This window comes from Strongylocentrotus purpuratus, unplaced genomic scaffold, assembly GCF_000002235.5.
Source record: "Strongylocentrotus purpuratus isolate Spur 01 unplaced genomic scaffold, Spur_5.0 spur5_scaffold_2, whole genome shotgun sequence".
NCBI lineage: Eukaryota > Metazoa > Echinodermata > Echinoidea > Camarodonta > Strongylocentrotidae > Strongylocentrotus > Strongylocentrotus purpuratus.
Window position 1 is genome coordinate 7,159,887 of NW_022145605.1, and position 26,230 is coordinate 7,186,116.

General features: G+C 37.6%; 2 protein-coding genes across 2 annotated transcripts; one reads left to right on the forward strand and one right to left on the reverse strand.

The window, feature by feature from the left end:
- Nucleotides 1-1,464: 1,464 nt before the first annotated feature.
- Nucleotides 1,465-17,118, forward strand: LOC590633 (ankyrin repeat domain-containing protein 27). Its single transcript, XM_030991539.1, has 16 exons — nt 1,465-1,638; nt 4,150-4,255; nt 6,477-6,513; nt 7,614-7,743; nt 8,103-8,159; nt 8,905-8,966; nt 9,444-9,600; nt 10,012-10,091; nt 10,460-10,619; nt 11,058-11,129; nt 11,515-11,613; nt 12,096-12,193; nt 12,884-12,977; nt 13,505-13,739; nt 14,482-14,575; nt 15,113-17,118. Exons 1-16 carry the CDS (start codon nt 1,588-1,590, stop codon nt 15,171-15,173), a joined length of 1,593 nt encoding a protein of 530 aa, XP_030847399.1. The 5' UTR covers nt 1,465-1,587; the 3' UTR covers nt 15,174-17,118.
- Nucleotides 17,119-18,123: 1,005 nt separating this feature from the next.
- On the reverse strand, nt 18,124-22,108 carry LOC594218 (nuclear speckle splicing regulatory protein 1). The gene is made up of 6 exons (XM_030991540.1): nt 21,993-22,108; nt 20,986-21,139; nt 20,590-20,721; nt 20,116-20,323; nt 19,510-19,705; nt 18,124-19,175 (listed from the first exon to the last, which is right to left on the reverse strand). Exons 1-6 carry the CDS (start codon nt 22,019-22,021, stop codon nt 18,404-18,406), a joined length of 1,491 nt encoding a protein of 496 aa, XP_030847400.1. The 5' UTR covers nt 22,022-22,108; the 3' UTR covers nt 18,124-18,403.
- Nucleotides 22,109-26,230: the final 4,122 nt, after the last annotated feature.

A 26,230-nucleotide genomic window follows, 5' to 3' on the forward strand; every position in this document is an offset into this window, starting at 1 on the left:
GAAGTGGTCTGTGTTTACAGACCCCAAAAGTATGGGAGTAATCTCGAGAGTCCATGGATGGAACGATCATAATAGCAGTATAAGGCTGATAAAATCTGATGGATACCCATTTCCCATTCTCATAAGTGCCTTTTTCATCCCTGGGAAGTGCCTCTTTTTTAGATGTAAGAAGTACCCAATTTTCGCCTCTGATAATTACCTGTTGTACTTTGACAGTACATGCTCCTTTTCTTTTCTAATACTCCCTTTCAGTCCCCTTTTCCTCTCATCATTAAACGAGTCCCTAATTTCAAGCGACTAAGAGTAATATCTCCTAAAGCTCGCTTGCATTTATAGATGTTATAATTATGTTACTTATCAAAGGCCGTTTCAGTCTACTGTTATATATGAGAAGGTGCTTATAATCATACCAGGATTGGTTTTTTTCCTCTTTATAAGATGTAATTTTTCACAAATCTGATTTTTTTTTTTCCCTCGCAAATTAATTTTCAGACCACCACACCCAACTGCTAGGTATGATGCTTAAGCAATATCTTATACAATGTATAAAGAGAAACAATATTGAAATCATCCCTGCCAATCACAATCTTGAAAATGTAGGGGCACATACCATGCAATGTCTAAAAAATGGTATATTTTAGCTTTGAGATTTCTCTAATTTGAAGGTGCCCTTTTTTCCAGAAAGTGCACTTTTTTGTTGGTGCTCCCCCCTCCCCATACCCCCTCCCCATCCCCCTCCTCATCCCCCTCCCCCTCCCCCCACTTTGGAAGTCGCTTCACCGCCTCTGTGGAATAATTTATTTGACAATTTACATAAAATTACGTGATGGGTATTCCGAGAGAGACTATCATGTCTTTGGAAATCCTCAACCATCCTACAAGAAAAAAGATGTATTGCAGCGCGCGCAAAAACCTAGTAAACTCGCCCTCAATATGTTCTCCTGCAATTACTTCGATCGCCTTACTTTAAATCATGTCACCAAGGGAGGTGAGGGAGGGGGAAAGGGGAATCCATGCCAGCTGTTTCATGAGTTGCTTTTCTAATGAAGAAAAAAAGATTAACATTAAACGTGGGCCGCTATTGCGTTGTGAATGGAAATCTAATGGGTACCGTGCATTTTTCTATCAAAATGAATGACCCTTGTAAATGCATGCTTCACAGGCTGCTGCACTCCAACCAAATCTGTCTAGACTATGTAAACCCCCTCCTCACCCCCCAAAAAAGAAGGGAAAAAAAGGAGGCAGATTAGCATGAGATAGAAAAACAAAATGGGGATGTAGACCTAAGTGTTCCGCCGAGTTACGTCTGTAAATCAAAGAGAGCCTCAAAATCTCCTTTGGGTTTTTCTTTCGAGCCGAGCTTGTCCAGGGTCCGAAACTGTAGCGTTGCCAGACACGGTTCATTTAGGGCGAAATGTCCCGCTCCATACTAGAAGATAGGTAGGCCGCGCGTACAATGCATAGGTCGCACATCGATATTGTACAGGAGGCCTGAGGGGAACTCAGACAGAACTGACAGAAGGAAAAGTGTACTCAACAAGGAGAACAATAAATGTTATAATTTCCAGAATACTAAAACGTTCCACAATGGCAGACCATGAAGATCTGGAATTCAACCCATTCTACAAAACTCTTCAGGTGAGTAAAGGAACTCTTACCTTGTTGGAATTTATTTATTATTAAAATTATTTGTTAATGTTATTTTGTTTTTCTTGGCTTGGGTTAATTGGGGGGGGGGGGGGGGGACAATGCCATCAAGTCATTTTTAATGAATCCTTTTTAGTGTAGTTAATCTTCCTAAGCTAGGCTGATGATAATGGCATGCACAATTCTTGGATTTGCTGTTTTGTTATGACTTATTTATGGCATTGCCATTGGCAGTTATTGTGACGTCTGAACATTGTTTTGTTTATTTCAATATTTAGATCTAGATCTAGATCTAGACCTATTGTTTTTTGTTTTGTTATGGGGGGGGGGGTGTTTTTCTGTTTTTGTATTGTAGAATCGTTATTGGTGTAGTTAATCTTCCTAAGCTAGCCTGATGATAATGGCATGCACAATTCTTGGATTTGCTGTTTTGTTATGACTTATTTATGGCATTGCCATTGGCAGTTGTTGTGTCTGAACATTGTTTTGTTTATTTTAATATTTATTGTTTGTTTTTTTTTGTTATGGGGGGGGGGTGTTTTTCTGTTTTTGTATTGTAGACCTATGTGTGTGTGTGTCTCAATAATTGTGTAGATCTATGACTATGCATTTATTTAGATATATTTTGTTAATGTAGATCTATGTTTATATTAAAGATATTCTCAGTTTCTGATTCACCATCGCGTAGTCGTGTAGCCGAAGCACACTTAACAATTTAGGCGGTTAGCATTTACCAGACCCTAACCGTACGTAGGCGACAACCAGATGCTGGTGATTGTACGTCACAGACAGATACAGATACAGATAGTCTATATTTATAATTCATATTCATTCATAGTGTGATATTAATTGATACAGTTGTATATTCTTTTCTTTTCCCCTCCTTTACTCTATGTTTTTCATGTTAATTGTTTTTTTTCATTAAAAAAAAGAGGGATGCTAGCTATAAGGACACTAGACATTAATTTTTGTTTAAATGGCCTTTCTGGTGGCCAAAATAAATAAAGGGGGTAGAGAGAGGGACGGAAGAAAAAGGAGAAATGAAATAGAAGGCCAGAGAAGAAGAGAAAGGAAAAAATAAGAATACTAATAACTTTAAAATCTCCAGTATCGGGTCGGCAACTGCAAGTTTTGTGTATGTGTATTAGAAATGGGGAAAAGAGAGAAAGACAGAAGAAAAATTGGGGGGGGGGGAGCAAAAAATAATGGTGAGGGTAAAGGAAAAAGAGAAGAATAAAAGAAAGAGCTAGAAAAAGGAAAAAAAGGGAAGAACATGAAACTTTATTTTTACTCATAGAGACTTTATTACGGAAAGTACAATACAAAGAAGAAAAAAAGTTCTATTAAAGCCACACTGTCCTACTTGTAGCTACTTGCTCCCTCTATATAGAAAACAATGCCTAATCGGTGACCATTGATCCCCCATGATCCTCTTTTTCTTCTGTTAATTGAGAGCTGATTTGATGAGATAACTACCTGTCCAGTGACCTTGCAGGGTACTAGTCTAATCCCTACTATAAACTAGTTACTGTACAGATAAGCTTTAATTCGAGATTATAACTAAAATGAAATGTACACACCCTGTAAGGGGCTATAAATGTGACAAATTTCAAAAAAATTACAATTTCTATCGCTCATGATGGCTATTTATAAATTGTTAAAAATTAAAGAACTTCCTTGGGCTCCGCCCCCTAGACTCCTGACAAAGGCTCCGCCCCTGGACCCCATCCCGAAAGATAGAAGTGAATAAGTGATTCCCAAGACAACTTTTTGGTGTAAAAAATTGCCCTTAGGAGAGAGCATGTGTTTCATGTTGTTTAAGCTTCTACCAACCTTAACAATTTAGTTTACAAGCTTTCGTCCACTCTCGTAGACTTTTGACTATCCACACAATTTCTTTCTGTTTACTGCCTCGAGATCATTGGAGCGAAGATTGGTGCAAATAAATAGCCAGAGTGCCTATTCAGTGAAGGCTTTAATTCCCGCCAAACTGGGGTCATGTATGTATCTTGCAGAGCCAATGAACTGATTAGAATTTGGGGTCAGGAGGTCAAATGTCAAAGGATATGGGGCTCATTATGACATTATGTATGCAAAAATAGCTTGTGAACGTATTAACAATAGAACCGACGGAGGGATTACTATCAAACTCAAAACATGTATCTTGCAGAACCAATGATGTGATTAGAATTTAGGTTCATGAGGTCAAAGATCGAAGGGTCAAACAATATGAAAAATAGCTTGTAATCACATTATTCTGAGAATCTTTTAGTGGATTACAATCAAACTTTAAACATTGCTTCTGTTTTGGTTTGTAAAATTGCTCCATTGCGATGGCATCATTTTCGACTGCGTGAAGTCGAAGGTCCATGTAGTTTTTAATTTGATTATATTTGTCCTAATAGCCCTACTTCAGTAATATCTGATAAGCAGATCCTATAGCAAGTTCCGGTAGAAATACAGTTCATATACTCATGAATGCTTTGATTTTACAATTCACAGTCTACATACTGGAGCCGATTTGAAGACGCTCAAGCTAAGAGATACCTTGTGTGCATACCACAGACAGCCTCGTTAGTAGGAGTCAATATCGACAACAATTTTCTTGGTAAGCTGTGAAATATTTGAGGTTGGGTTTCAAAACCGTTTCTTGTCAGGACATGATATGTAGAAGACTTCTGGAATAGATAAGATGCATTTATAATCTTGATATCAATTAGGCTTGAGTCGGTACAGTCGATCACACCGGGACCCGACCGTTGCCGTCGGGTCCCGGTTTCGTTTTTTGAGAACCGACGCTCCGAAAAAAATAACGAAATATATAAGAAATTGCAGTTTTGCACACCACTAAAATCAATCCACCTTAAAACTTAAGTATTTAATTGTTACCAATCATATTCTAGCTCATCCTGAATCAATCCGAACTGCTGATATAAATATGGGTTGCAAGGCAGTTCGCCCCATGGGGTTGTTGTTGCCAGCTGCTAGCTAGCTACTGTACTGGCCGGGTCTCTCGGCAGGATTAATACATCAGGTTGAAAGAAACATTAATGTTTGAATAATAAAACGGCTTTCTAAAAAGTACTTCTTTACAATATACCGATCATATAATATTTTAAAGACAAAATAAATATTTATCTCTTATTTTAAACATCGCATGCTTTTTTTAAAAAGCTGAACATTACTAGGTAATCAAGAGTTTCGATACGGATAGCTGTTGCAAGGCAAGTTCAGACTAGTCTCGGAAAAATGCGCAGTGCTCCTCGTAATTAGCTGTAATGCGTGCCAGAACGAACCCAAACAAAGACGTGATCGTAACGAGAAAAAATCATTAAAAACTACGAGAGCACAATTGGAAAGACAACTACTCAAAATTATCGTAAGCAGATACATAACTAGGAGGAAGAAAAAAAATAGTTGTCCAAGAAAAGCCACATAAATAGTGATATTTAAGGAGTTACTATATAGATACAATCATTATCGGAAGGGCCTGCTGCAATATCCGAATTACACGTGTTTAAATTGAACACGAGGCTATACGAGGCAAATACCGCCCTCTACGGTAAAAAGCAGTATAACAAAGGATTCGAGTATTTGCAGCAGGCCCCTTGCGTTAAAAATGTACCCAGTTACTCCTCGATTATCACAATTTCTGTGGCATTTCTTGGGCGATTATTGAATTCTTTGTCCAAGTTATCTATCTGATTATGGTAATTTTGAGCAGTAGTTGTCTTTCCAATTGTGCTCTCGTAGTTTTTTTAATGATTTTTTTCTCGTTACGATCACGTTTGTGTTTGGGTTCGTTCTAGCACGCATTACAGCTAATTACGAGGAGCACTGCGCATTTTTCCGAGACTAGTCTGAACTTGCCTTGCAACAGCTATCCGTATCGAAACTCTTGATTAACAAGTAATTTTCAGCTTTTAAAAAAAAGCATGCGATGTTTAAAATAAGAGATAAATATTTATTTTGTCTTTAAAATATTATATGATCGGTATATTGCACAGAACAAATTTTTAGAAAGCCGTTTTATTATTCTAACATTCATATTTTTTGACCAGATTTATTCAACCTGCATAAATCAAAATGGCGGCTCGAATGTTGTCTTTCTATTTCTGCCCCAGTTTTTTTACTTTTAGAGGCACGAAAATGGCACTAAACATCGCCAATCATGGATGAAAATAATGTCAAATGGAAGAATATACCGATCTGAGCCGAGGTATGCATGTGTTGATTTATTTGATTGATAAAAAAGGTCACTTTTAAAGGACATACTGATGATATGCGCTTTTTATAGAGGCAAGTGACAAATCCTGCGAGCTGATTTCGGGACACCGGGTCCCGATCGGTACAAGGCCGTCGGGACCCGGTTTATGAAAATCCCGACATGACTCAGGCCTAATATCAATAGTAAGGTTTTTATTTTAAAAAAGTAGCAAATTTACTAGAGCTACTTACAAAACTGTGTCCCTTTGAGGGTTTCTAATGTCATACATGAAAACCCATTTAACAGAATTGTTTTATGGTAGCTCTTAATTTATGCAGCGTATTTTTTAAAGAGTTCATTAGGACATTGCCTTTGTTGTTTTATCTCTCTGTCTCTTTATTTGTATCTCTGTGTCTAATTTCTATCCCATATCTTTTTGAATGACCTAGTAATCATGATTGTAATATATTTTGGTATATATTAAGCCTGTGTATTGCGCAAATCTAGTGTAATCTGTAATCTAACCTTGTTCAAAGGTTGAATCATTGAAATACAAGTAACTGTGTTATTATTGTACTTGTTTATTTGTCTTGTTCTCTTATCTTTGTATCTCTTTTTATAGACACTCATCTTTTGAAGCCATCCCCTATGCTACAAGAGTAAGAGATTTGATTTTCTTTTTCTACTTTGATTGACCAAACACAAAAGACAATTCCATACGAAAATAGAATAGTACTATGTTTTAAAAAAATACAAATAATCATTATACTCAGTGGTAATATTAATTAGGAAATCAATCGCATGTTCTTTCAAAGGAAGGGGAAGGGGTGGAAAGGAAGGGGGTTGGGGGGGGGGGGGGCTCTTCATGCTATTTCTGTTTTCTTTCTTTACTTCATTGTTTTCAGATTGTCAGTCTTGTCAGCCATAGCTATGAGTCACAATGTAAACATTGATTATTAAACAAGGTGTAAACATTGATCATTATGAAAATGTGAATGTTGATTTTCAACAAAAATGTTTAGCAAGGATTACAAATATGTGAACATGTATTATTGACACAGACTTTATCAGTATTCATTGGGGTGGGCTGGTGTTTATTTGCTGCACAAAATTAGTGGCATGTTTGTAGATAAGCATGCAGTTGTGTAGTTCAAAGGACAATTGATCAAGGATAATTTAAGTTTGTCTGTTTTGTGAAAAGCCCAAAATGCACATGGGGCTCAGAGTGATTTTGACAAATAATACTTGTTGGTGAGATATGAGACTCAGAGAGACCGAATACCATGCACTTAACCCTTAAAGTGCAAGTCCATTCCAAAAATAACTTACTTTCATTAGAAGCAGAAAAATCAGACAAACCAATCAAAAAAAGTTTGAGCAAAATCGGATAACTACCCCGGTAATAAGGAAGTTATGAATGTTTAATGACATGAAAAAAGTTGAAAATCACAAGACAAATTGCCTCACTATCTACTACCGGTAATTGTTTTCTTTATATAAATATCTTCCTCACACCAGCATCCAAGTCATATCCGAGGCAATGAAGTCACAAACTGATAACCAAATTGGCAATTTGTGTAGGGATTTTTCTTAGTTCCATATAGCTTATCGTACTTTAAAAAAAATGTATTACTTCCTTATTAGTTATCCGATTTTACTCAAACTTGTTTTAGAGTGGGTTTAGCCTTTAAGACTTATTCTATTTGGAAGCACAAAAACTGGGTGTTTACAGTATTCTTTTCTTCTTTTCTCTTTGTAGTCACTACATCAGCACAGATAAGAATGGATCAAAGACGATCATTGTCGACGAAGCCTTTATCTTGACAACAGAGGGCTTCAGCCAGCCAGGTCGTATACGCATACTGTCAGAGGAGTTAGGCTATAACAAGGTACGTTAAAAAAAATAGAAGAAAAGAACAAACAAACAAAAATAGTGGAGGAGTGATTTTAACTCTCAAAAGAATTGACTCTGAAATTAACAGGATTATGTGAAAAAATGGTTTTATTGTTTGTTTGTTTGTTTGTGTACCAGTATTTATTTCTTTTGTGTGAACTTGTAATTCTAGATGCTGTTTTCTTTTAAAATGGGTCGTCAGCCAATGATGCTTACCGGTAGATTTATTTTTCTGTGTGACAGCACTTAGGTTAATTCTACCTATCTTCACAGATTATCTGTGTGATTTGCAGTGATAGTTCTGGTTTATATATAGTTGAATCTCATGTTTATCTTCACTTATCTTTATTTCAGGATTACAAGCCATTCAAGATGTTGATTATTGAGAAACCCTTGGAAGGTGCAGTCAAGGTGAATTTAAATATTTTTATTTTTCAAGATGTATTTTTCAGTTATGCTGTATTTTGTAGGTTGTAAGTTTATTTTGTAAGTTCTGAGAGTCCTACAAGTTATCGTAGGATATTAGATTGTTATATGATATTGATATCATTTTGAGATCTATTCATTGCCTCTTTGATGATAACTCACATCACCTACATGTATGTGGCACCATTTTTCTGTGGAAAAAAATTAAAAGGTGCAGGCTTCTCTAATGCATGTAGTCGGTATTTTCACATTTGGGTCAGTTTTGATGCATCATTTGAAGTGCTCTAAATTCTCAATTTCATGGAGAGAGGATAAAGGTGGAACAATGGATGGGAACTAAGCACGCTTTGCCTATCTCTTGGGATGTGGTATGGGTACCTGGAAAGCCTAGTTTCACTGTTTACGTGGGCCCTATTTAAATAAAACTTGTTATTGATAACATCTGCCACAGATATGTGACAAGTCTACTCTTACCCAACCACATGTAAGGATTTCAGTAGCTTATAACGGTTATCATGTCTTGTTATTGGTAACATGTTTTATGTAACAGGGCCCAGGTGATGGCAAGGCACCTTTTTTGAGAATTAGAGAATTGGAGGGTCCAGGGTGAAATGGTGGGGGGGGGGTGGTGGTTTATGTGTACAGGACTCACTCTTGTTTGAGGCTTGTCCCAGTGGTAGTATGGAAAGCCAGGAATCCATACATAATGTGTTGGTATTTCATATTCCAGGGAAGGAGAGGATCGGCAGGGTTATCAGACGAGTTTCTTACCCCAAGAACAAGGTTCCTAGAGTAAGTATTTGAGATTATATATTTTGTAAAGTCATACCTTCTTTCTTCCCTTGTAATATATGGAGTCATGATGTTCAACATTTGTGTACGGTAGTCCCATGTAGTCATATCCTATGTCACTGCGTTTCATAATTTGTGATTTTCAGCCAGTTTTTACATTTTTTTTATCAAAGTTTTATTGTTCCCAAATACTCAGTTGTCCCTATTTACTACGAGCATGTGATCAACATATTAAACATCTAGACAGTGTCTTGCACAATGAATTTCACGAATAATACTCAGTTTTATCTTGAAGATCATTAAATATATCAGTACAAATGTGTTTGCGCTAGTTATTGGAAGCAGCTGTGCATTCAGAATCTACAGAAATGATAACTCTTAAATCAAAACCAGAATGCATTTATCTAATAATGTCTATGAAATTCCTTTCAGCCCTGATCCATATGGGATAAACATCTTTTTATGTCATTTTTCCAGGAACAAACAGTTCTTGGGTATGTTCCCTGAGAATCGTCACACTGTAAAATGCCTTGAAGAAAGCATACATCAGTTCAACCAGAATTACATGATTGTACAAGGATACCTGAAAGATATCGCCAAGAAACTCAGAAGAATATGTGAAGAGCACAAACAGGTACTATCTCTTGTGCAGTTTTAAGTTTCAAGAAAATGTTGAGTACTGATAATATAGAACATGTGTGTTTTCATTTATTTTATTCCTGTGACAACGGTTATCGTTGTAGCAACGTGGCATTAAAGGGGTAATAGATCTGTAAAGCGCTTAGAGACATCATGTAAAGTGCTGTATAAAAGCAGAATTATTATTATTATTATTGAAGTTTTTGCTCCTGAAGTGTTCTCATTTTCCAGATATGGCTATGAAAAGTCAAATTTTTACAAAATTTCTGATGTCACGTTTTGTGTGAGCCCATGTACTAATAACTGTGTGATATTCTTTTGTTTGTGTCTTCAGTATAAAGGTTTTGTCAATTTCATATTCTTAGCCATGTTTTACTATGATAGCAATGTAATGTTTTCTATGCAGATGTTTGCTGAAGCTAATCACTACATCAAGCTACAATCAGATGGCAGGCTTGAAGAAGTATTATCAGTGGCAGTAGAAAGGTGGGTACCCCCTCTGTCTGTTTGTGTGTGTGTGTCTCTCTCTCTCTCTCTCTCTCTCTCTCTCTCTCGCTCTCTCTCTCTCTCTCTCTCTCTCTCTCTCTCTCTCTCTCTCTTAACCTCACTCCTTCTTTCTCCATCAGTATCCATTGAGTCCTTTATCTTTCTTGTTATGATCATGTATCTCTCTCCTTATCCATCTCTTCTATCTCTCTCCTCTCACTTTCATCTCTCTTCTTTTCCTTGTGTGTTGTATCTCTCTCTCTATCTCTCACTTCCTTTCTCTCTCTTTTTCTCTTTGAGTGATGCCTTTGCCTTTGACATCCATATCACACACATGAAATATGTTATGTGTATGTTTTTTGTTGTAGCTACGTGATGGGCAGTGTCCATGCAAAAGTCTTCAAAGCAATCAGTGCTGAGAAGAATCCAGATGACGCTCTCATCTCTGATAAGCTACAGCAGCTCCAGGGCATCACAGGGGAACAGCTAGGAGTTGCAGAGGAGTTTTGCTGCCCTCTGCCAGCAGCGGTAAGCTATCTTATAACGTTTCTATTCTGTTCTGTATATTGTTTCTCTCAAGATTTTGCTTTTCTTCAGTGTGACTAAAATAAAAACATTGCTTACTTTCCTCTCATGTCCTTTCCCATTTTCTTTCCTTTCATTCTCTTTCACTCTCTCTCTCTCTCTCTCTCCCTCTCCCTCTCCCTCTCTCTCTCTTTCTCTCTCTCTCTCTCTCTCTCTCTCTCTCTCTTGCTTCCCTTTGCTCTACTCTATCTTTTATCCTTGCAAAAATTCTATGAAGTTTTTAGTTCTGTAAGTAGTCCTCTTTTTACATTTTTTCTCCTTTCATTAAAAGAAAGAGGGATAAGAAAAAAATTGATGAGTTGCAGAGGGAAAGAGAAGGATTAAGTTAGTTTGTTGAATTTAGAGTTGTCTCATGCAATTCTTGTTTGATTTCATTTGTAGGTTGTGGAGTTGGCAAGGCTAGACGGCATCAACACTCCTCACGAGAAACTCACCTGTCTTCATTCAACTCTGGTAAGAACATGGACCCTTGAGATATCAAAATCAATATAAAAATATTCCATGCATATTTACATATTCTGTTAAGTTCAGGTGTATGTTAAATTGATTTGTATTTTGTTTTAGGTTCAACTCGGTGAGAATATGGATGCTTTGTATAAGCTTAAAATTGAAATCACAATCCATTTGCACAGAACTCTGTTAATTCCATGTGCTTACTGTATTGGTTTGTTTGCTGTTTTATTTTGTCCCCATGTGTAATTGAAAGATACATTCATTGATAATAAGCATCAATTATTTTTCTTTTACGCCATCTTTATATCTATGTTTGTGGACGGAACATCAACAGATGTGAAGAATTTAAGAAGAGTGGTAATCCTTTCTTTTGTTTACATTGCAGGATAACATCACAGAAGAGGTGAACATCCATTTAAGAGAAAACCTAGCACCAGGCCACAGTCCCCAATGTCTCACATCCGATGATCTCCTTCCGCTCCTGGTAAGTGAACTCAATCATTCTGCCAATATAACTATGTGAAGTGCTTTTTTTCAGATGACAACCCTTGGGTATACCTACAAAATTCTCTCTGCCCCTAACTCCCAAACTACCCTTGTAGATAATTACTCCAAGTAACGTTTGGCGGGGTAGAAGGACCTCAGAAGTTAGTTGTTGGGTTTGTAATCTGTTAATGAGTTATCTTGTATTTTTACTCAGAGTGGCCTGTTTAGCTAGAAAGCTTTATACTAAATACTTATAATACAGGCATACCTAATACAAGGATTAATGAAGTAAATGTACAAAGCAATTCTAAGACAGCTGGTCTTCCACAGGGCTCCTTGGTTCATTACTATTCAATTGTTTATTTATACTCAAGGATTTGAACACATGTACATTTTTTTAATGCCTTAACATGTTTATATCATTGTTAGCATACTTGTATGAATTCATCGTTTGTTTGTGTTGTTTTTTCTTTCTGTCAGGTGCTTGTAATCAGCCAAGCAAAGTGCAGACATCTAGCAAGTAATCTGTACTACCTGGAAAATTTCCACTGGGTTTCATCAAAGCACGACAACTTAGGGTAAGCTTCAATAGAGATACTTCTCATGCCTCCACACACAAAATACTATGGAATTCTGTCTGTTCAGAACCAGAAGAGCTTTAATCTATGATAATTTATATGAGTTTTAATACGGTACCCTTCTTATACAGTAGGCTTGCGGGTGCACCATGTGAGAGAGAGAGGGAGAATTGAGGGGTCCTGAAAAGGACTCTCGGTAATCTTTCTTGAGGGTGTGTAGTTCTGAAAAGGACTGTTGGTTATCTTTCTTAATAAACGGTTTGCTGTGGCTACAATTGCTTCAGATTTTATATATCAAGGTTATAGAATTAGGGTTAGGGTTGTGATTGGGTTTTACGTTGAGTTTACGGTTATGTTTAGGGTTAGGGTTAGGTTTGTGATTGGGGTTTACGTTGAGTTTACGGTTATGGTTAGGGTTAAGGTTTGGTATAAAGTTGGATCCATGGTTCAATTTATGATCTTTTAATTTTTTTCTAGTGCAGGAAATTGACCACGCAGCAATTGTTGCCAGAGCATGTATTTACATCATTTAGAGGCATTATTGATGATAGAATGCCTTTTCTTAGGACATAACCACAAAGGTAGATTTTGAACCCACAACTGTGTTAAAAAGGGCATAACGTTCAGCATTGGGCTCTTTTTTTCGCTAATTTATTTACCTTATTGTTTCTCTCATTGATTATATTGCAGGTATTCATTAGTAACTTTCACCGCAGCAATGGAGTATATCAAGAACACTGACTTCTCACACATGAAGACAAACAACAACAAAATTAAGAAAGAGGTGAGAAACTCGCCAAAATTTGAGCTGTTGATTTTTTTATCTTGCCATTACAATTTGTAGCATATTGTATTGACATAGGGACAAAATGTTATATTTTGGCCAAAAAAAATGACTAAATGACCACTCTGTTGTTGATTGGATCAATAAGACAGCTTTTTCCAGCATCAAGGAATATTTTATATAGGATAGGCCTTTCAAAAATCACTTTTACTGAATGTTTGATTTGATATCAAGAAAATAGTGCACAATGTCCATCTTGATGTTGATTACTTTTTTTTAAGAAGACTTTTAGGGTAGTGCTGATGAATGTTTGGAAAGACTTGATTCGATGGGTGAGAGAAGTTATTTGCAGTATATAAAGCTGTTATAACATCTTTTGACAGGTTATATAAAGAAAATCATAACGCTTATGTGTATTTCTTGTACCCTGAAAATGTTCATAGCAACAAGCTGTTGAGGCAATAAAGCAAGGTACTATTAAAAAAGGAGCAAAACATTTTTTTCAATGTTTTCTTGAAATGTTTCAGATGAGCATTGAAGAGCTCATGGCAGCATCCAAATTTGCCTATGGCACTGTGAGTACCACGAGCGGAGATTCCACCCCTACCCAGAGAATCTTTGATCAGTCGTCTAGTGTAGCGCCCTCATCTGTGGAGCAGCAGTCAACATATCAGATGAAATCTCTTCAGATGCAGCTAGATAACATCAGCAGGATGATGGAGTCTTCTTCAATCTCATCAGGCCCAACCAGTATATTTGGAGGTAGGATTGATGTATTCAGTCATTTTTATTGAAGGGGGTGTAGCATAACAAGATTGTGTCTTTCCTGTGGCCTGACTAGGGTATAATTCGACTACGGACAACACGACCGCAGTATTCACGTACGTGCAACATACACGAAACCGAAGCGTGAGGAGAACTTCGGTCTGTTTCGTGAACGCTAGGGCACACTGACCGTTAATCAAATCCATTCCTTTACGTGCAGTTGTCCAAAAGAAGTGGTAGATGACGTTAACCAGTATTTGCCATGTTACACCCTGCAGATCTATAAATGAAACTAAAATGTACGAAATACATGTAAAAATGCAAAGTATGCACAACTAATGTTATGAACAAATTACTGGTAGGATGATTACATATTCAACCATGTGTGTGTATTTTGACAGTTTTCTTTTCACTTTTTGTCATCCAAAAGACACATATACTCAAAAATATACAAAGGAAAAAAGGATGGGGGAGGAAGAGATATACATGTACAATCGGATTGACATGACATTATTTTGCACTAAATGTGCGGATTGGCATGTAAGCATAGATATTTCCCTTAGCTTTTGCCGATTGTACTTAGAATTGAGAGTTCATAGAATAAAAGCTGCTTTTAATTGAGAAGGAATGAGTATGGGATGTACATAGTTAAAACACTAACCTAATTTTCAAGAGTTTTTATGCAATTATCATCATCATCATGAAGATTCCTTTTGATTTTGTGTTGATTGTGTTTCAGGCTTTGATGGTGGGTCAAGAGAAGCAGGAGCAAAGGGACCTCCACCCGATGTCATACCGGCCTCGGAACATAGACCAAACAGAGCCCAGCTAGGGTAAGAATATTCCTCATCTTTCTTTCCTTTTCGCTTTATTAGTGTCCATATACATCAAGGGAATGGTGATACAGTCAAACCTGTCTACAGCGAACGCCCAAGGGAAACACCAAAAGTGGTCTTTATAGACAGGTGGTCTTTGTAGACAGGTTCCTTTAGTACATGTTTTAATGAGAAACCATTTTCAAGGGAAACAAAAATGTGCTTGTTGTAGACAGGTGGTCACTAAAGCAGGTTTGACTGTATAATGTAGGCAGTATGGGCCAACTTTATTTTACAAACAAAAAATTACCATAAGTCCAAAAATATTATACATGTACTTTGATATTTTGGGATAGGATACATACCCACATTTTTATAGAAAGGGCTTGTTGACTTCCGAGCTATGTTGTACATGCTGTACATGTATGTATCCTAGCATCCATTTTGCGTACTGTACTGATGGAATTATGGATGTGCTGAATTATGATCAAGTGTTCACAAAGCATTTGATGCACTGATTAATTTGCTGTTCTTTTTATATATTTTTTTTTCCAGTGGATTCTTAGCTGCTCTGCAGAGTGATGTCCTTGACTGTTCTTATGGCAAGCAGGACTAGACCGATACAGAAGGTTCCAGGGAAAGATAGACGTATTCAGAAGCTTTGTCTAGGTCAAAGTTCATAGTGGAATCAGATTCTACAGAAGACTAGATTAGTTGATAGGTTTTCAACAAGACTTGACGTGATACCTGGGACCGCTTGTATGGAAAGCATGAACACTTTATCGCAGAAGCCTCATCCTGACCAAGACCAAGACCAGGCTTGAAGACCCAAGAGTCATTGATGTGTTAGGCAGGACTAGATTAATAGAGAAAGTTTCAAACAAGACTGGTCGAGAAGAGATGTTAAAACTTTAAACAAGACTAGACTTTATTTCATAGACTACATGTAGCAGTGTTAAAAGGAGGACTAGATTTATTCAGAAGCCTGGTCCTGTTCCTGTAGCTGAGTAAGGTTCCAAACATAACTAGACCAGTTGAAAAGTAAGGTATTCAACAAGACTTCACATGAAATCTTAGACTTCTTGTATTGAAATGATGAAGATATGAATGCAGAAGCCACATATAGGCCATAACTAGACTTGACGTCCTTGATTAAACCTGGCTAGTTGAACAGTAAGGTTCCAAGCAAGACTAGATCTAATATTCTACAATGCTTGTATGGAAAACAGTACGAGTTGACAGTAACATTGCATGTGAACATTTTAACTTTGTCCCATCTTATGGCATTTCTTGGTGTATAAATAATCTATTGGCTCTACCAATTTGGGGTTTGTATGGCAAATGGGTAAATGCATCAACACCCTTTCTTTACTGATACCAAAGATAATGTCGAACTGAAAATGTGACATATGGTATCCCTTTGTAGCAAAGGTATCTCTTGAATGTAATGACTGAGAAAGTATTAGATTTCAGTCGATAGTTGTGGACAGCTATGAATGAGAGTACAGTCAGCTCTGCATGAGTCGAATCTGTGTGGACCACAAAAAATAGTTCAAGTCATGCAAAATTGGACTATTTGAAGTTTAAATAACACGTTTTGCAGTTTGGTCTAAACAAATTATTATGAAGCAAAGTGTATGATTTCGTGCTAACACATCTATTTTCTTTAGTGTATTTTGTAGAGTAATGGTGCAAAGCTGCTGCAAAAGCAATGCTAATGACATTACTTCTGTACATGTGCGATCATTGTGATGATATTGTTATTTGAAAAGATATATGTGCAAAGCTACATGTGTTTGCAATAAACGCATTTACTGTGGCATTAAGTATTGTAGGTGAATGGATAGTGAACTAATTTATTGGAAAGTTGCAATAGTTGATTACCGGTATTTGTTTGATCTTGTGCGAGTTGTATTATTGTTCCAATACTGTAAGATATGTTTTAACAATGCCTGTAAATTTCATTGTGAACAGTGCAAATCATAAAAGTATTAAATCATTTCTTACTTTTTGGTTTGAGCCGACCTAAAAAAACATATATTGTTAATAAGTAAAATGTTTCAGTAAAGTAAAAATCTGTGATCTTTAGTATCCGATAATTGTTATTAAAAGGGGAATTATTCCATACAAAATTTCTGTTCAGTCCTCAACTTGGAATGAAAAGAAAAAAATGCATGGAACAAATAAGAGAGTTTCTAATGGGTCGGGAAGTTATCATGATGTGGGTGATTTCCTGTATCTCAATTTTAAAATTTCCTATCTTTTAAATTTCTTTGCCCCATTAGCTTTCTATTTAGGGTTAATTCTCTTTTAAATTGTACCATATAGCTTCAGATCACAGTGCACCTAGATTAAGGCTTTTGAAGCAACTGAAAAAGAAAAAATACTGTTTTAACAACATGAAATGTTTGTTTTTCCTCTTTGTATTGTTTATTGTAAAAAAAAATCCTTTATAGACAAAATATAGTTTAATATATCCACATGTACATTTACCCTGTTCATAAAGAGGAAACAGAATAAAAAGTTCATTGGCACCTGTGGCCAATGTAATCCCTTCCAAATTGTGTGGTTGTAAGACATACATGTATTTATGTAGTAGGTATAAAAAAAGAATAAAATATGAAAATGACTACATGTGAAGTAAAATAATGTCAAATTTTGTGCTGATCTTAGTATGATTATGTGACTGAATTCAGCTGTTTTCCATATATATGAAGAGCTTAATTCCAAAAGGAGCTAAATCCACTTTTGATGAAAATTGAGTTGTACATATACCTGTCTTTCAACAAAATTGATTTACCTACATTTTGGGAGCAATCATGAAAAACGCCTCACTCCGCCTTCTTTTTCTCAGAAGTTCCAAAATGGATTTAGCTCCTTTTGGAATTAAACTCTTCATATGTATAGAAGATTAGAAGATGATGGGGTGAAAGAGCGTATGTGGAGAGAAACAGAGTCTAGCCCTAAATAGTGATGACTAGGTCCCGATGACCATAGTCCTGTCTTCAGGAAGGATGAAAGTGAATGAGGGAGCAAAGGAAAAGAGATTGATGTAGATGGTGAAGAAAGTGCATGGGAAAAACCACAGATTGTACAAGTTTTATGTGGTGTGGATCAGAATCTGGGAGCCCGTCACAAAAACAGTTGCCCCTTCCAACCCCTAAGTTACTTTTGACTGGTCGTTGAAAAAAAGGCCAAACCACATCCATTAAGTTAAGAACCCCAAAGCTCTAAAAAAAAAAAAAAAATGGTAAATTTTGGCCCTTCAGCCCACGAGACAAATTTTTCAAAAGGAAGAAGTATACTATACGTTACATATGTAACATAAAAACTTATTTTCCAAATTTTTTTGAAAGAAAGAAGTATGGATATTCATCTTTAAAAAAAGAAATTCAATAGCGTGCACTAGGTGAAAAGAAAAAAGATATAATTATATTAGGTAGAATGGCTTAGTCCTTCTGGATTGGATTATCATGTCTACACAGGTCTATAAAATGGCTGAGAGAGTGCACTGTGAGAAATACTGCGATTGTGATTGACAAAAGAAAAGACCAATACAAATAATATTTTTTTACCTCAAATTACCTATATTTTTATTCCTCCACAAATTGAAATGACATGAAGTGTTTGTCAAATTGACATTGCCTTTTGATAACAGTTGGCTGTGATGTAAATTTCAGAATCAGTTTATATATTGCCAATATGTCAATTTTACAATGTCACCAAGTATGAAAATGATTAGTCCTTCTCTTACATATGAAACTGAAAAAAGTTCTTGATAGATTGACTTTTATAATCCTGATTTAATAATCTGTAGACTCCCAGTTTGTTGACATCTCCTTCATGTCAATTATCCTCACGACTGACATGGGTTTTAGTTGTGTCCCTAGCTGCTTTCCTAGCCAGATATCTATCTCTAGCTGACATGACTGTCTCACTACCAGTCCTCTTCACAAACTTAGACTTTGCCACCTCTTCTTTTTCTTTCCTCTTCTTCGTGTCTGATGTGGAAATCACTTCTGATTTATCCAAAGCTGGTTTGACTTTCTCCTCCTCAACATCACTATCCTCGGAGTCTATCTCAAAATCGCTATCAGCGTCTGGATTGGCAACGGGTTCCACTCTCTCTTCCGGTCGACTACTTTCCGGAAGGGACTCTGCTTTCTCATTGCCCTTGCCATCTCTGACTGTGTCTTCCTTTTCTTTGCTCTCAGTTCTTCCACTTGAGGTTTCTCTGTCCTTTCTTGTGTCAACTCTCCTCTCACGCCGGTCATCACGTGAATCACTGCCTTCATTTCTATGCCTATCCTTATCTCTTACATCGTCTCTGCTCCTGTGGCGGTTGTCATGCCTTCTGCCATCGTCAAGATGACTTCTGCTATCATCCCGATGATGACTTCTGCTATCATCCCGATGACGACTGCTGCTATGAGGCTCATCCTTTTTCTCTCTATATTTCTCGCTTCTTCTATCGTTCTTGTCGTGCCTGTGTCCAGATTCCTTTCCGTCTCTTCTATGGTAATCCCTGCTCCGTCTGTTATCATCGTCCTCGCTGCCTGATTCTCTCCTTTTATTTTGGTCTCTGTCACTTCTGTGTCTTGATGAGTCTGGTTTGTCTCTGTTATTGAAAAGAATGAAATCATCAAGTGAAGGTAACAAAACAGTAACAAAAAAATGAATAATACAATCCAACATACCAGGTAAACCTACAATGTGTTACAGTTTTCAGGTAGTAAAGCATAAAGAATACATAACTTCATTGAATTAATATTTATAATTGTCACACACACATTTTTGTTTGAAAGATATTCCAAACCATGTTCATGTATGCACACTTCTTAAACGAACAATGCCCTTCACAACCCAACAGATTGCTCAAATATGTCGAGCATGAACAAGGCACAAGTAATACAAAGCAACTCTAATCCTTAAATCTTCAAGTCGCTACTAACCTTTCATTGAAATTGAGACCAGAATGTCTCTCTGTTTTGATAGTCTTCTTCTCCAGTACCTCCTCTTTGACTTTCTTCTTGCTCTCTTCATCATCGGATGTCTTCTCCTGCTTGACCTGCACATCTCCCGTGGTCTGAGATAGGATGTGTCGATAGAAAACAGATAGATCACTCTGCTTCGTCACATCATTGGCAGCTATGGAAACAAATCATGAAATAAAGACAATTAATAATGACATAATAGTCACGTGGTTGATGGTTCGGATTCTACCTCTTTGTGAACTAAATATGCCCATAGGGGGAGGGGGAAGGGGGAGAGAATCAGCTTTGTCATAGTGAAAATGTTTTGCCGTCAAATATCAGAAAAGATATATACGTTACAAATAGATCACCTTGTTGCCAAAATTCAAAGTGATGCTTGTCCAAATGATAATTGCCTGAACAGTGATAATTTCAAAATTCCAGGGGGGAGGGGAGATGGATGATGAAGTTGAATCCTTACCTCTTTTGCTCCTACTCTGCTAGCTCCTGCATCCAAAGCTCTTTAGAAGTCATTATCCCTATTCCTACTCCTAGTGGGTCATAATGAAAATCAGGAAATCTTACCTTCTTCTTCTGCTTCCCTCTTCTCCCTTTCCTCCTCCTCAGCTAGTTCCTGCATCTTTTTCTTGTAAGCTGACGTTACAAAGGCCTCCTTGTCTCCGTACATCTCTCCTTCCTTCTCCCTCTCTTTCTGTATCTTTCGTTCCTTGCGTTTTTCCTGTTCTTTCTTCCTCAGCTCGGCAGACTTCAAGAGATTTTCAATGTATTTAGGCTGTAGGGTGAGTAAACATGAATGTTCTTATTACCTTAGATTAACTTACCGGTACCACTTTTTAATTGATCACAGAGCAGGGTGGAAACTATTTTTTTAATTCAAATTAGTTTTTTTCTTTCTTTCTTTTCAATTTCCTGAGGGAAATATCACTCTCTTTCTCTTTTTCTCTTTCTCTCAATCCTTTTCCCCCTTTTTGCTATTTGATTGAGGGAGTGTCCTAGTTTAATATGCAACTAATGTGATTGTAAGAAGCGTAGATGTACCTTGTTTCCTTCTTTTTGTTTCTTGATCGCTATCAGCTTCTCTTCTTTCTTACGCTCCATATCATCATAGATGCTGTCATATTCATACACGGTGGGGTCAGCCTCGAGAGCCCTCTGGATCTCCAGCTGCGTCTGCAACAGACAAAGGTCAAAGGTCAAAGGTCAAGTCAGACAACACAATGATATTAAAATAGGCGACGGAACATATTTGACATTTCACATTATACATCTACTTTACCTAATCAAAATTACTCCAGGATTTTAATAATCAAGGAAATGTTAAAATTGACTGACTGTCATAATAGCAAAATCAACGACAACGTTATTACTCGGCCGGGTCGGCCTCATTCAAGCTATAAATACATCAAATAATGTAAGTCTTTAGTCGTCACTTACTTGTTTCTTTATTTTGGTTTGCATGGCAGCTTGTCTCTTCTTCGCCATCTCCAGTGTAGTGACATTCTCTTCCTCGTCACTTGACTCATTGAAAATGGAAGGTTTTTGAAGAACAGGAGCAGATGATTTCTTGCCTTTGGTGATAAGCCCATACCTAAAAGTGAAAGAAATGTAACATTTAACACTTTGATATAGTCTAGATCTCCAAGATTATAGAGCTATAGTCTAGACCCATATAGATGATGTGATTGATTATGGTCACAATAACTTGCCATACTTTACTGAGTATATTAGTTAATTCAAATGACAGATGCGAGATAAACATCTTGACTTTTTTCAGGAGCTACCATTTTAGAACACTTTTCATCAAGCAACCCTTTCCAATTTCATTAGCCTTGGTAGTGATTTTACATTACTGTTGTCTTAACCATGCAACAGACTGCTGTAATATCTGGATAATTGTTTGAAGCAAATATGTGGAGTGTGATGGAAATGGGTGTGGTGCATATGTCATCATAGATAGACCCAAGGCAATAACTTGAATAATAATTTATAAATAAAAGAAAACAAAATCAATAACTGCAAAAAACAAAAACATAAGACTAGTAAAAAACAAAATAACATCAAGTTTCAGTTAGAAATATCTGTATAATTCTTTAGATCTAGACTAGAGTGTTCTCAACAACTAATGATCTAATGGCCAGTTAACCAGGCCAGTGCCATACAACATGATGTACAATGCTAGGCTAGACCTCTATGCAGTATGCACGCAATTAATCGAGCCGGTATCTTGCGCCCCGTGAGCGGGGAGCTAGCCGACCAGAGCGCGAGCTATAGAGAGCACGCTGACCAAGCCCAGTTTTAATTTTAGACGCTAATACTCACTAAAACTATTAAAAGCTATACTTCTACCATGAAGGCATTAATTCCAAAATTACAATAACACCATTCAGATTGAATTGATCAGTAACCATCTCATTCCTTATGATAAACTATGTAAAACTTACTGTTTGCCCACTTTCCCGGGAAAAGCCATTTTTGGTTTCAAAATCTCAGTTCATGTATTAAAACGTAAGTTGCACTTCTCGAATCGCCAGGCCATGGCCTGGAGGCTGATGGAGCTGCATATTTTAGTTCGGCCAATAATAACTCGCCCGTTTATAGCGTTGGTTCGTTCGTGTCTCCTTAGATCAAGATTAAAGGTAAAGACCAGTTACGGTCATGCGATTGCATTGTGAAAGAAACGGTGTGAAATCGACCAGAAAAGGTTGATCATCTAGTGTATAAGAATTTGTGTGTATTTCAAGGTTCTGGAATCATCAAAATGATAAGAAAATTGGCCCATTCTTCGTTAAGTTACAAGCACTATGGGACTACCCTATATCTCTCACAGACCATGAGAGAAACAAATTTTCCAAATATATGAATTAGTAGGCGGTTTCCCGGCAAATTTTGTATCATCATGTATTAGTCAAAACATATTCTTTCACATAATTGGTAATGAGAGCTTCCATTTCATTTTTTGAAATTGGGGCGTTTCCAATACTATAGCTGGTCTTTACCTTATCTTCGGAGTAGTTGCTTCAACCGGCCGTGTCAGACACGTTGCCCCGGGGTAGCGTGCCCCCATTTAAAACAATTATACAATAACAGTTAACATTGCATTAATTAATAGTATGAAACTATTAAAATTACTCTCATGTAATTACGGGAACAAATATTATGAATCAATTGATTTGGTCGATCCAGTTCGATGGCACAAACACGGCACCATGGGTGTCGATCTGTAAGTGATCAGGGGGGGGGTGATCTATTCATTCATCCCCCCCCCCCTGAACAATAGGTATTACGTAAGGATCGACACCCATGCACGGCACTACTGGGCAGAGATCCTAATAATTAGGCCTACAGAGCTTGGTCTTGTTGCTCTGTTCGCCAGCAGTTTGAGGATATGGAATCCCGCGGCACATTACTCACAAGAGTTCTAACAAGCCAAGCTTATACAGAGCCTATAATAAGTAATGTTGTGCATGTACCACCCACCCGATCGATCAAAAACTCAAAACTTAAAACTCAAAACTAAGCTAGCATCAGTCATATCTGTAATAATAATACTAATAATAAAAACGATATAAAGCGCTTAGCAGTTAGCACCGATGTCTCTAAGCGGCGGCGATTTCTTTTCATGACCGGGGGGGGGGACGAAATGCGAGGAACGAGGGAGGCTGAGTGACGTAATGAGCAAAATCTGTTTTTTTTTTTTTGGGGGGGGGGGGGGAGAAGAAAAAAAATCCGCATCATCACCGCTTTTACATGTTACATGCAGGCCCCGCGGAACGTTTTTCAAAGTGGGAGTGAGGGGGGCGGGGGGGGGTAAAGTATTTGCGATCAGATAGAGCAAAGCAAGTGGGGCGTAAATTGGCGCAGGGTCCAGGGGGTCAGGTGAAGCTCAGAGTTTTTAGGCATTTAATAAGGGTCAGATGAGCATTATGTTTGATGTGACACTTGCATGCAGGTCACTAATCGGAGTGGGACCAGGGAGCGAAGCCCCAGAAGCTCAGCGGTTTTAGGCATTAAATTACGATCAGATGAGCATCCAGGGGCCACCTTAGGGTCCTTGGTGGGTCTAGGGGCAGAGCCCCCGGAAGCTCATTGTTTCAGGCTTTTGAATATGGTCAGATGAGCATCCGAGTGGCCCGCTTAGGGCCCCGGGGGTCCAGGGGGCGGAGCCCCCGGAAGCTCGGGTGTTTTAGGCATTTAATTATGGTCAGCTGAGCAACCAGGGGCCCGCCTTATAGGGACCTTGGAGCAGAGCCACCGGAAGCTCAGGGAAAATCATGCCATTTCAGCAGCATTTGTAAATTAGTCACTGGTATCGAATTCGAAATAAACCGTTTGAATTTTATCGTGAGGGGGGGGGGGGACTGCCCAAAGCCCGAGTGAGTGAGCATAGTGAATGAGATGAAAGTGACTACCCCCTCACAGTTTTTGAAGTTTTGTTGTATTACAAAATTATATTCCTTAGCAAAACTATAGTATAAAACCAAACAATGTACTTTTTTCACACTTCACTCGTACATTTTGAAAGATATTATGCGAGGGAGCATAGCTCCCGAGCCAGAAGATTTTTGCATTTCTATTTGTCTAAACGCTGCACTCTTGGGCAGCAGTCTTTAGTCAGTATTTACTGTAAATTATTTGTTTGCACTTTTTCAAATTTTCCGGGGGGAGGACGTGTCCCCCCCCCCCGGGATCGCCGCCCCTGTGAAACAAACAAAATACAATGATAAACAATTACATATTAACCCCCCCCCCCCCCCACAAAAAAAAGAAAAAAGGCAATTATAGGCAAATAAACCTACAAATTACAATACATCATGAAATAGATATACATCAATGTGATTGTGAACAGAGTAGATAATCATCAAAAGCAATTTTGAATAAATGTCACTCTTAAGTCATTTGGCGGACGGTATCTGAATTTCGAAGAGAAAATCACATTTCTAGAAAGTTGAGTTTCTGCCGCCGCCCTTATGACACCTCAATCAGAAGAAAATATGAGCTAGGAATAACAAAGTTCTGATTGATTAGGTAATACAAAGTTTTGGGAAATTTTGAAAATTGGGTGGATAATGATTCTTTACAATTTTGATATATTTGGATGCCCCTGTGAATGTATTATAAGCACTAGAAAAATAAGCCTCTAATATGCTTTTCACACTGGCAATATTTTCCTTAACCCCGTACTATAGGTGGGGTTAAGGGGGGGTCTTAACCCCACCTATAGTAGGGTTAAGCCTATTCCACTTTCTGTTCAGACTGGTTTTTACCAAAGTGGGCTAAAGTTGGCTAACCCCACCTATAGTACGGGGTTAACTAACCCTGCAAAATAGCAGGGCTAACTCCGCAATTGTGGTGCTAACTCCTGCTAACCCCGCAATTGCGGTGCTAAGCAAATGAATGAGAACAGAAACGAAAAATAGTCCGGTACTACGCAATGGAGCGTATCGCAGCTGGCCAGATGCGAGGTATGTCCAATCATAACATACACGATATCCGGGGTTAACGAAATGCAGTGAGAACAGCGGGAATTTTCTTATTCCGGAATAGGCGCTAGTACGGGACTAAAAACAGCGAGTGTGAAAAGCCAAAAAATAGTCCGGGGTTAAGGATAGTACGGGGCTAAGCAAAGTACGGGGTTAAGCAAAACCAGTGTGAAAAGAGTAAAACACTTCTGCTTTCGAGAAAAATTGAATAAAAAAATTTACCGGTGCTCTTGGTAAATTTTGATAAATTTCAAATAGCGCCTATACGGCCGTACAATAGCTGCGACCATGAAAACCTCAGAATATGTAGTTGTGATATATAATTTCCAAACGGGAATAGCTAATCGGTCGATTTTAGTCAAGAAACATTGTTTTATAGCTTAATTAATATCTTGACCTTGAGAGGGAGCTATAAAACATAAAGATTTAAAGATTATTTACAATTTCAAAACATTAGACTCGTTTTCAACCGCGAGTATGGCATTTGCTTCCATTATGTTTATTTGAACCAAATTCATGACCCCATACCAAAACTTTGTATTACCTTTAAAGTAGTGCTTGCATTCCCATAATTTTATTAAACGAATTCGTAATTTTAACTTGCTGCCTGCCGTAGCAACAAACGGAAATAACAAAAGACTTAACTCCGTTTCGTTGACAATCAGCCGTAGACGAAAGACTTCATGCGTGGCTGATTGTCAACGAAACGGAGTTAAGCCGTTTGTCAATTTTGCTTGTTGCTACGGAGGGCTCCGGGCGGGCTGCCAATGAAACGAATTCGTTTGATAAAATTATGGAAATGCAAGCACTACTTTAAACAAACAAAACTTTTTCATTCCTTGCTCATACTTCCTGATTGAGGTGTCATGTAAAAATTGTGAAAGGGCAGAAACTCAACTTTCTAGAAATGTGATTTTCTCTTTGAAATTCGACCGCCAAATGACTTTTTGATTTCTTGAATTTCACCTCTTCAAATTGATTTTAATCACTCATGTGTGAATAAGCATCATTATGAGTTGCATCAAATAAAAGAGGATGGTTCAAGCTTTCCAAATATATGTCATTTATTAATTATTAATTTGACTTAGTTATAATAAAACATCGATAATTCTCGGTTTCCGAATTTCTGGGACGCACTGTATAGGGGGAACTCGAACGTAAAGTGTAAAGGGGTAGCGACAAATAATAATGCGATTTCG

Excerpts from the sequence above, each read along its gene's own strand:
- LOC594218 (XM_030991540.1), bottom strand. The coding sequence starts at position 22,021 with ATGGCTTTTCCCGGGAAAGTGGGCAAACA. Across the intron at positions 19,706-20,115 it reads GAGGGAAGCAGAAGAAGAAG|CTGCCAATGATGTGACGAAG; the intron begins GTAAGATTTCCT and ends TTGTTTCCATAG. Across the intron at positions 19,176-19,509 it reads GGTCTCAATTTCAATGAAAG|AGACAAACCAGACTCATCAA; the intron begins GTTAGTAGCGAC and ends TTTCAATAACAG.
- LOC590633 (XM_030991539.1), top strand. The coding sequence starts at position 1,588 with ATGGCAGACCATGAAGATCTGGAATTCAACCCATTCTACAAAACTCTT. Across the intron at positions 8,967-9,443 it reads CCAAGAACAAGGTTCCTAGA|GAACAAACAGTTCTTGGGTA; the intron begins GTAAGTATTTGA and ends TCATTTTTCCAG. Across the intron at positions 12,194-12,883 it reads TCAAAGCACGACAACTTAGG|GTATTCATTAGTAACTTTCA; the intron begins GTAAGCTTCAAT and ends ATTATATTGCAG.